The following is an 11,658-nucleotide window of genomic DNA, read 5'->3' as shown; positions in this document are numbered from 1 at the left end:
CCAACTGGGAGTTAGACGTGCACTGACCATCAGGGGGTGGCGTGGAACATGGCAGGCTTCGGCGACATGGTACTGGCAGCAGGCTGCAGTGGAGGCACTGCCAGCCCTAATGGGCCCTGAAAAGAGCGGGACCGTGGCGGGATGGTGGAACAGGTGAGTGGGTGGTGCCAAACCAAGGTGGGTGCGAGGGAGGCCCCAGCTGGCGGCGGTGGTGGCAGGTGGCAGGCAGCTGGGGGAAGGGAGGCCCCAGCTGGCGGCGGTGGTGGCAGGTGGCAGGCAGCTGGGGGAAGGGAGGCCCCAGCTGGCTGTGGTGGCCACTAGGGACCCTACCTGTGCATGAATTTCTTGCACTGGGCCTCTAGTTATGGTATAATTGACATACAACAATCTGCACATATTTAATGTACACAATTTGATACATTTTGACATATATACAAGTAAAATCATTATCACAATTAAAGAATGTATTCATCACTTCCAAAAAAAGTTTTGATTCTTGATTCTTCCTGCCCATCTTTCACTGTCCTTCCAAAACCTGTTCCTAGGGACCACTGATGTGTTTTCTGTCACTATAAATTCCTAGTATTTTATATACTAAATGATATCATAGAGTACACACTCATTTTTACCTGGCTTCTGCCTTCCAGAATAATGATTTTTAGGTTTATTCATGTGTAGCATGTAGCCATGTACTTTTGTTTGTTGCCAAGAAGTATTCCATTGTGTGCTTATATTAACTGTTGATGGTTGTTTGGGTTTCTCCAGTTTGCTGCTTTGTATGGACGTTTGCTTTATTTATGGAATGACTGGGAACGTGCATGTTTAGCTTTTTAAGACACTCAACTGGCTTCCAAGGTGGTTGGACTGCCTGACATTTCCAGCAGGGGTGTGCAAGAGTCCTAGCTGCTCCACATTCTTGCCAATATTTTGTATGGCCAATCGTTTAAATTATAGTCACTCTAACAGATGTGTAGTAGTAGTTCATGGTATGGTTTAACTTGCATTTCCCTAGTGACTAATGATGTTCAGCATCTTGTGCTTCTTTACTATATATATGTATATATAATTTCTGGTGACATACTTCTTCAAATCTTTTGCTCTTTTTAAAAAATTGGGTTACATACTTCTTCAAATCTTTTAATTTCTTAATATATTATGTATTTTTTTTCTTTTGAGTTTCAAACTTTCTTAATATATTATGTATATAGGGCCTTCATCAGATATGTGTATTACAATTCTTTTCTTTCAGTCAATGGTATGATGTTTCAGTCTATGAACTGTGTCTTCTGAAGAAAAGAAGCATTTAATTCTTATAAATTATAATTTATCAATTTGTTCTTTTTGGGGATCATACTTTCGTTGTTGTATCTAAGAAATCTTTGCATAACCCAAGATCACAAACTTGTTATCCTATGTTATATGGTTTTATGACTTACATTTAGGTTTGTAATCCATTTTGAGTCAGTGTTTGTAAGTTGTGTAAGGTATGGATCAAAGTCAACATTTTTTTTTTACATACAAATGTCCAATTGTTCCAGAAAAAATTGTTAGGAAAAAAATTATTCTTTTACCACTGAATTGTCTTTGCACCTTTGTTTAAAATTGGTTGTCTATTTTTAAACTCTCTATTCTGTCACATTGGTAGATTTTTTCTGTCTTTTCACCAATACTACACTGTTTTTATTACTGTAACTTTGTAATTACTTGCAAAATAAGATATTGTTAGCCTTGCAACTTTACCCTTTTTCAAAGATGTTTTGGCTATTTTAGGCCCTTCCCTTGCATTTCCACACGAATTTTAGAATGGATTTGACAATTTATTCTGAAAAGTCTGATAGAATTTTGAGACTGAAGTGATTTATAGATCAACTTAGGTATAATCGTGTTCTTAACAATGTTGAGTCTCCTCACCATGAACACACTATATCTCTTCATTTATTGAGATATTTATTTTTTTGTTAGCAAAGTTTATTAGTTTTCAGCCTTTCATACATTTTATCATTTTTCATTTAAATCGGTACATTTTACTTAAACATATTCACTTAAAATTATTTTCACTTCTTTGTAAGTTGTGTAAGGTATGGATCAAAGTCAAAAGTGAAAACCAGTATCACTTGCCATCTTTCACAGATCTAGAACAAATACTCCAAAAATTTATATGGAACCAAAAAAGACCCCGAATAGCCACAGCAATATTGAGAAAGATCAAAGTTGGAGGGATCACAATAACAGCAATCAAGTTATAGTACAAAGATACTGTAATCAAAGCAACCTGGTACTGGCACATGGACAGATCAATGGAGCAGAACAGAGAACCCAGAAATCGGCCCAACCTATCACACTCAATTAATATTTGACAAAGGAGGCAACAACTTACAATGGAGTAAAGACAGTCTCTTTAATAAATGGTGTTGAGAAAATTGGACAGATACATGCAAAAAAATGAAACTGGACTACCAACTTATACCATACATAAGAATAAACTGAAAATGGATAGAAGACTTAAATGTAAGCCCTGAAACCATAAAAATCTTAGAAGAAAGCATAGGCAGCAAAATCTCAGATATCTTTCATAGCATATGTTTGTTGATACATCTCCTAGGGCAAGGGAAACAAAGGAGAAAATAAACCAACGGGACTACATCAAAATAAAAAGCTTCTGCACAGCAAAAGGAACCATCAACAGAATGAAAAGGGAGCCCACTGTATGGGGAAGCTTATTTGCCAATGATATATCTGATGAGGGGTTATGCCCAAAATATATAAAGAACTCATATGAGTTAACAAAAGGAAGACAAACAATACAATAATTAAAAATGGTCAAAGGACCTAATGGACACTTCTCCAAAGTGGACATACAGATGGCCAAGAGGCATATGAAAAACTACTCAAAGCCACTAATCATCAAAGAGATGCAAATTAAGAGGACAAGGAAGTATCGCCTCACACCTGCTGGAATGGTCACCATCAACAAATCAACAAATAACAAGTGCTGGCGATAGTGTAGCAGAAATGCTAGTACACTGCTGGTGGGAATGCTGACTGGTGCAGCCACTAATGAAAACAGTATGGAAATTCCTCAAAAAATTAAAAATGGAACTGCCATTTGACCCAGTGATCCCACTTCTAGGAATATATCCTAAGAATCCTGAAACACCAATGAGAAAGAATGTATGCACCCCTATGTTCATAGCAGTGCAATTTACAATAGCTAAGATCTGGAAACATCCCAAGGGCCCATCAGTAGATGAGTGGATAAAAAAGCTGTGGTACATTTACACAATGGAATACTATGTAGCTGTAATAAAGAAGAATCTCTTACCTTTTGAGACAGCATGGAGAGACCTGGAGACTATTATGCTAAGTGAAATAAGCCAGTCAGAGAAAGACAAGTATCACATGATCTCACTCATGGGTGGAATCTAATGGACAAAATAAACTGATGAAGAAAATAGGTCCAGAGATATAGAAATGGCACAGACTGACCAATCTCAGAGGGGTGGGGGTAGATGGGGTTTGGGAAGAGATTAACCCAAGAAGTTATATGCATAATCCATGGACACAGACATAGTGTGGTGAAAGCCTGGGAGGGTGAGGGGTGGAGGGGGTCAATGGGGAAAAAGAGGGATATCTAATACTTTCATCAATAAAGATACATTTTTTAAAGAAGTCATTAAAAATAAAAAAAAACCCTAAAAAACAAAACCCCCAAAATACTTAGACCAAAAGAATCAGAATACCTGGACAGGAGTGCCTATATCATTTAAAAGTGTCCTAGGTGGTTCCAATGCTTAGGGGAGAAAACCTCAATGACAGGCTAGCACTTGTGGATATGGGCGGGTGGTGATGGTAGTGACGATGTGGCGTGGCCCGGAGGAGAGAGCTCAGATTGATTAGCAGTGTCTTCCCTGGACACTGGATGCCAATAGGTGGAATGGGAAAAATGTCATTATTACTTTCCATCTTAGGGCTAGAATACGCATTGTCCGTCAAGGCAGTTGAATATGATCTTGAAGAATGAGAAAGCCCTGACTCTCCTTTCCATTAAGAGCAAACGCTCTTGAAGTTTCTACCTCAAATGCTCTTTAGTTTAAAGCAGTATGATCTTCTCTTGCAATTAAAGGCATTAAGTGCATATTTCAAGAATGCGTTCTTAAAGAATGGTCTAAAGGACCTTCCCCGAGACTGTACAACAGAAATGTGAAGTATGTTTGAGACAGCTTTAACCCAATTGTTCATAAATAGTTCCAGATAAGAAGTTCATATAGGCTTCTTTGGGAGGGAGTGTTTCAAAATTTAATAATACGTAGAATCCAAATTTGCACGTGTTAATAAACAAAATGCAGAAGAATCTGGATGTGAATTCATCCCCTTCATTATCCCTTGTTTTGAGGTAGCCCTGAGACCTACTTAACGTAAAGCAGCTTTCAGGTGGGTAACATTTGCAGCCGGTGGAGCCGTGCTTCCTCATGAAAGCTGCCCACGCTGCCATCCTGGAGACTTCATCCGGGAAAAGGACAGGAAAGAATTCCACATTCAGACCTTCACACTTGCTTCAAGATTGCTGCGGCTGTTCGGGGTCTTTTTTTGGTTTCCATATACATGTTTGCAGTACTTGTTCTAGTTTGGGGAAAGGAGAATTTACTACTACTGCTTAATTTCAGAAGGGCAGTAAGAGGCATGGGAAAGGATTCGAAGACTGTTTCACAAATACAAACACTGAGGAATTCATGGGGAAGCAAGTGCAAAAGGGCTTCTTTGGGGAAAGGCCATGGGCATCCCACCAGGAGGGTTTCTTGTGTCTCCTGTTGCCCCTCCTCCCAGAAGGTCCCACTCTCCGCCCCTGGCCTTGGGCTCCAGGCTCGGAGCTTGGCCCGAAGGCCCGGTGGGCGGGGGTAGCCTCTTGGAGCTTCCCTCCGGCTCAGGCTCCGGAGCGCTGGGACCTTAGCGTTGCGCCCGGGCTCTCAGAAGCGCACTGGGCACCTGCACCTCTTAGAGGCGCCAGCTCCTGGGAACGGCGGTCCCCAGCTCACCGCGGCGATTGTACCAAACTTTGTCCGTGGGCCGGGGGGAGGCGGCGGGACCACGGCCGTCGCCCCGATCCCCGCACCCCCGCAGGGTTAGTTGCGGGCAGCGAGCGCACTTCCCGGGGCCGACCCCGCGCCCACACTTCTTGGGAATGGAGCGGTCACCGTGCGGGAGCCGAGACGGCAGCGGCAGCGGCGGACCCCGCCCGGCCCCGGGGCTGGTGGCCCCGGCCCCTCCGCCGCCGGGGATCCCGCTCCCTCCAACTTTCCTGCGGCCGCCCAGCCTGTTCCTGCGGGCCGCCGCCGCCGCCTCCCCCGCGGGCAGCGCAGCCTCCCGGCCGGCGCGCGGGCTGGAGCGGGGCGGTGGGCGCGCTGGGCTGCGGCTACCCGCGGAACCCCCAAGTGCGCCCGCTGCCGCAATCACGGCGTGGTCTCGGCGCTCAAGGGCCACAAGCGCTTCTGCCGCTGGCGGGACTGCGCTTGTGCCAAGTGCACCCTGATCGCCGAGCGCCAGCGCGTCATGGCCGCCCAGGTGGCGCTGCGCCGGCAGCAGGCCCAGGAGGAGAGCGAGGCCGGGGGGCTGCAGAGGCTCCTGTACTCCGGACCCTCGCCCTCGGGGCCCGGGGGTCGGACCTCGGGAGGCGGCAGCGGAACCGAGGACCGCCAGGAGGCGAGCGTCCCTGCGGAGGTGGCTGCGCTGGGACCGGACGCCTTGAGACGCGCTCGTGGGCTGGCGACCCCTGCTTTCCAGGGTTTCCAGCCAGATTCCACGGAGGGAAAGCAAGGTGAGTTGGTCTTTCTTTTCCTCTTTGCAAAAGAAAATGATTGTTCCCGAGAGAAAGCTTGTGAAACAAGCAGCCTTGCCCTGGAGGCGGACAATAAAAGTTGTTTAAAAAGCTCAGCCAGTGGCTCAGTGGTGGAGCCTCGACCTATGAACCAGGAGGTCACCGTGCAATTCGTGGTCAAGGGCACATGCCCAGGTTTTGGGCAGCCGATTCATCATCCTCTCATTATTGATGTTTCTCTCTCTCTCTCTCTCTCTCTCTCTCTCTCTCTCTCTCTCTCTCCTTCTCCCTTCCTCTCTGAATCAATTAAAAATATATTTTTAAAAGTTGTTTAAAAGAAGCACTAAGTTCTGGAAAACTGCTCTGCAATAGGGACGTGAATGAGGGTGGCTGAGACCCATCACATTCACTTTGGAAAAGCTTTCAGTTCCTTCCAGTGGTTCTCAACCTTCCTAATGCCGCGACCCTTTAATACAGTTCCTCATGTTGTGGTGACCCGCAATTTCATTGTTACAAATTGAACATAATTAAAGCATAGTGATTAATCACAAAAACAATATGTAATTATATATGTGTTTTACGATGGTCTTAGGCGACCCCTGTGAAAGGGTCCTTTTGACCCCCAAAGGGGTCGCGACCCACAGGTTGAGAACCACTGCTGAGTTTAGGCGATAGGATAAGATAATGAAAAAAGTGAAGGGTAATAAGATGAGCAGCTTAGGTTAGGAATGGAGTTTGTGCCCCAGGTTCTGTGACTTGGTGTGAGTAGTCATTGAGTGAAAAGCTTAGTGAAAGGGGCTGCGTTTTGAGCTTGATCCGCACTGTTTTCAGCTATAAAACCAGAGTCAGCCTTCTGATCTTGTGTGGGAAACTCACTGATAGTTGAGAGTAGGTTCCTAACCTTTGGGGCAAATTTCTGGAGCCAGCCAGAAGTGGGGAAGAGACTGACATCCACCAAAGCCTCTTTTCATCCCAGTCTCTTCAAAATGTTTAAGCATTCCACCCCAATCCTCTTTTGTCAGCCTCCTAAAGTGTAAAATGTTCTAATATTTGAAGTTTCAGCTCTTCTTATAGGGGAAAAAATTTCACTTCTCCACCGTGTGAAAACACAGATAAGAATTTCAAAGTCCAATATTAGGGATTTCTTACCCAAGGAGTTTTAATTATTTTTTTCTTACTTATCAGCTACAAATAACTTTAATACACTGCGTTAGGATACACACACACACACACACACACACACACACACACATACATGCATATCTACATTTGACTAGGGTTATTCCAAATTAACTTTTCCTGCTAATGTAAATCACACTGTATTTTAGTGAATTTCATAATCCTCCACAGGGCCCACTAGCAGTGAAAATGTCACCAGTACTTTTTTTTATAAATCCAAGACAAGTTGTATTATATGAAATTGTACGATAACGATCCAGTAAGTTGTTAATTAGAAAACGTTCCCAGATTATGAAAACTGCAGATCTTATGTCACAGGATGTGCTTTTGATAAAAAACTATTTCTGTATTTACATAAGGCATATATGATTTTTTCACCTATGCCATTTTTTGCCCATGTTTTAGTTTATTTCAGCAGACAAAATAGACTTTAAACATTTCTTGTGAAAAATCAAAGAGGGCTGAAGAGCAGAGTTATTAAACAAAACTACTATAAAAAAGAAGTAACAGTTAAAATTCTACAAATTAAATTGACAGTGGGATCTGGCTGACAAACCTCTGCTGCATACTGATGGATGTATTTTCCTTGGAGGGGTCCCAAAGTGTTCTGTTCCATAGGGTCAATTACGTTATTTTATTCTTTGGCTCAGTTGACCCCTTTTTTGGAAGACGAGTTTCACGGCTCTTCTAAACTGCCTCTTCTTACACAATATCCATGAACTGTGGGAAGGCACTTCATTTACTCATTCATGAGACAAAGACTAACAGTGATTCAGAGGGGAATAAAGATTTCCCTACACAAAAGGACCTTATATTCAAAATGAGGAAAACTATACACATCCAAAAACTATAAGACATAATATACAATGATAAAAGCAAAGAGGTAAAAAGAGCAATAGGAGTTGAAAGAACAGAGAGATGATATAAATGATATCACAGTATTTTAAAGACACCTTATTTTCTAGATGGTTTCATGCAATCCCTATTTTATTACATTATATTATACTCCATAAGTACAATGTAATAACAACATATATATGTATACATATAAATTGCTTTAGAGGTGAAATTTTGAGGCCTTACATGTTCAGGGGGCTATATTTAGTGAATCATCCTTGAAAATAAAATGGAATGGCAGACCAATGCCAATCTCTCTCCACATGGCAGAATTACATCAAAAGAATTTTATTGTTTTATTTAAAGTTGACAATATTAGAGTTGTTGAAATTTTATAGGAGAAACATCCTTCTTTTGTTAAATGTTTGATGTAATGACAGCATTTTAGTGATCAAAATTTTCAATTGTGCACTGACTTTAATTTTAAAATAAATCGTAGATATTATTTTAGAATGTAGGACCTCTCCTTGAGAAAACATAGGAGTTTTGCAAATCACGGTTGCAAATCACTGCTTTAGGCAATATTTGTTTTGTTGCATTCGTAAGAAAGTAGAATAAGAAAGTTTGACTGAAATTTTCTGAGTATCCCATTTGACAATTTACTCTTTGAAAATGGAAATGAGATAAAATATGTCTATAGTATAAACCAAAATAAAAGTTACTTAGTGAATATATGCATTATTATTTTCCTAAAGATATTCTTGTTTTATTAATATTCATGCTCAACCAGTTGAGGTAGAAAAATCAGATTGCTCTGTAAAAATATTTTTTGGAAAATTTCCCTTAAGATTACAAGGGTGTTGAGATTTGAAATAAATACTTAATATATTATTTTTATCACACACTTTGAAGGTCCATACAGATTACAATAGTGCAATAGTGCTGTTTCTAATTTTCTTTTAGAAACAATTTGACTGTAATCTCTTTTCTCCATATTTTCATAGGATTGAAAAGGAAAGCCTGTATTTCGCAGAGGATTATAAAAAATACCAACTCTGTATCACCTCTCACTAAAATGAGGTGTGTGACTGGTGTGACTTGAGATTGGTACAGCGGTCATTATTATTGGTTTAGATTTGAAATGGAGTAAACAATTTTATTATTTTCCCACATTATTCAGGTAATTTAGTTGAAACTTGCTAATGTGAGCATTAAAAACCAATTGTAGAAATGTAGCATTAATGATTAAATAGAATATTCATTTTCATACTCAGGTTGCTTCTTCTTTTGACTTCTTATCTAAAACATAATTATTTTACTCAGTTCTTTTTGCATCACGTCATTGTGAAAAGAAGACTCACTTGGATAACAGCAAAACTTAAGTGACATTTACGAAAACTTCAAATTGCCAGTGTGCGATATTGGGTGTTACATTAACAATTTGGGATAGCAATGGACTCTCATTTCTGGTTCCTAAATAACTACTGAATATATGTATTATTTAATTTTGTGATCTTGAAATGGCATAATAAATAGCATTTTCCCACTATTCCAACATTGGCATTTCCAAATAAGCTTTAAAAATTCTTATTCATTAAAATTTCTTACAGTGAATAAGTATTACTAATACTATGAGGGAATGAATTATTCTATCCAGCATTGTTTTTGAGTAGGCAGCACGATGTTCTGGGAAGTTTTTCCTTATTTGATTCCTCTTTTTTTTCTTTTCCCCCAGAACACAAAGAGAGTAAATGTGACTCATACCAGAATGGACAAAAAGAACCAGTCTCCAACCCTCATCAACTTACCCTGGAATCATCTCCTAAGCCTGTTGGTGTCATTGGAAAACACAATCTTAGGTCATCTGTTTCAGAAAACTCAACCAAGGAGGATAGCGTTGTGTCTCCTCACCCTGGGGAGCAATCAGGAGGTGAAGAGAGTCCCAGGTCTCTCTCATCCTCTGATCTGGAATCAGGAAATGAAAGTGAGTGGGCCAAGAACTTCACTGCTCCCCGATCCAGACTTCGCACCGTGTCCTCTAGACCAAGAGATCCCCTTGACATCCTTACCAAGATCTTCCCCAGTTACAGGCGCAGCCGGCTGGAGGGCATTCTGCAGTTCTGCAAAGGGGATGTGGTCCAAGCTATCGAACAGGTCCTCAACGGGAAAGAACACCAACCAGACAGCGGGGACCTCGCGAGCTCAGGAGAACTGGGAAATGCAGCTTTCCAGAGAGCTTCAAACTTTAGTTTAGCTGGAATTGGTTTTGGAACTCTAGGGAATAAATCAGCCTTCTCTCCCCTTCAAACCAGTTCTGCTTCCTATGGACGTGATTCAAGTCTCTACAGCTTAAGTCCTAGACTAGGTATCAGTCCATTACGGCTGGCGTATTCCTCTCCAGGAAGAGGGCTGCTACCTGGTTTCATGTCTCCCTACCTCACTCCTGGGTTGGTACCAGCTTTGCCTTTTCACCCAGCTTTGGATTATGCCTTTTCGGGGATGATTCGGGATGCTTCCCACCATCCCAGTAAAGACTCTGTAACTGGCAGCAGACTGTGCTCCAGGCTGACCCAGGACAATCTGTAACACACCCGCCCGTTCTCCCTTTCTGAGGCATTTCTAGAAGGCAGGCAATGCAATCCCACACCTACACCCACATCCACATCTGTTAATGTGCTCACTATGTAGGTGAGTGGATTACCAGGCCTTAAAGATGCTATTTTTTAAGAGCAATATAATAAACTTGAGATTTAAAGACTTCTTTATATTAAGTGAAAGAAACATTTAAACATTGTATGTGCCTTGAATAAAGCCATTTCAAGAAATACTTTTATTTTAAACTAACACATTTTCTCCCTAAAATATACATTGCTGAATTTCTATTTTAAAACTGTACTTGTTTTCATTTTATTGAAAACTGGAGTTTATAGTTGTAAAGTACATTTGTAAGTATAAAACAATCCAGCATTATATAAAATTAACCAAAGGAAGAATTGAAAAATTGAGATACATCTAAATAATTATTGTTTTAAACTTTTTCTTTCCTTCTGTTCCTTGTACACTGGAGAGAGAAAAAGTTATTCAAAGTATTTTAAAATATTTTATTCACATATAAATGATTAGTAATAAGTAAAACTTTTGAGAAATTTAAATTCCTTATTTTTTCTGAATGTCTTATTTTTCATTCGTATCTGTCATTTGTGATAACAGTGCCATTGATAAAACATTTCTCTTTAAAGTGAACGTTATGAATCATACAAAGGCCAATGAAATAAATCTTAGAAAATGAGACTCTGCCATCTCCTGGCCACTATCACTAATTGCAATTCAGTTCTGATAGAATATCGGAATTAGCTAATTCATATAAGGTAACCATTTTTCGACACAGTAACTTTATGCTACATAGAAATTGTCACATTATAAAGTGAACATTTGCGGAATTTTAGTCTTTCAGTGTGCTATGCCTATCTCTGGAAAAATGCTCTTTTCTATATGTTTGTGACAAGAGTATAGCAGTCATTCTCAAAGGTAAAAATGTTATTCAGAGTATTTAAATAGCTCTTCAGATAAATATTGACTATTGATAGGAGATGCTTAATTTCCAAAGGGAAAAAATTGTCATTAAATTTTAAAGGTTTTCTCGAGATTTAAAAAATCTGGAGCATTTGAAAGCTGTTTATTTCCGTCAATGAAAAGTCCCTGAGAAAACTGATTACAAAGCAATTTTATGAATTTTTTAAATGTGTCATCATTCTTTTTAAAGGACAACAGCTTTATTGTTATTGTTAGGAATAAATAGAAACCCAGCTGTGGTGTAAGATAGTTGGCGA

At 40.4% G+C, this 11,658-nt stretch overlaps 1 protein-coding gene across 1 annotated transcript; it reads left to right on the top strand.

Annotated features, from left to right (window-relative positions):
- Positions 1-5,179: 5,179 nt before the first annotated feature.
- Positions 5,180-10,414, top strand: DMRTA1 (DMRT like family A1). Its single transcript, XM_006099332.3, is given in 4 exon segments — positions 5,180-5,389; positions 5,391-5,420; positions 5,422-5,812; positions 9,564-10,414. Coding segments are annotated over 4 exon segments (1,482 nt in total).
- Positions 10,415-11,658: the final 1,244 nt, after the last annotated feature.

The sequence above is a fragment of the Myotis lucifugus genome, unplaced genomic scaffold, assembly GCF_000147115.1.
Source record: "Myotis lucifugus unplaced genomic scaffold, Myoluc2.0 scaffold_271, whole genome shotgun sequence".
In the NCBI taxonomy this organism is placed as follows: domain Eukaryota; kingdom Metazoa; phylum Chordata; class Mammalia; order Chiroptera; family Vespertilionidae; genus Myotis; species Myotis lucifugus.
Note: the sequence above shows the minus strand (reverse complement) of the source record. Positions and strands in the feature narration are given on the sequence as shown.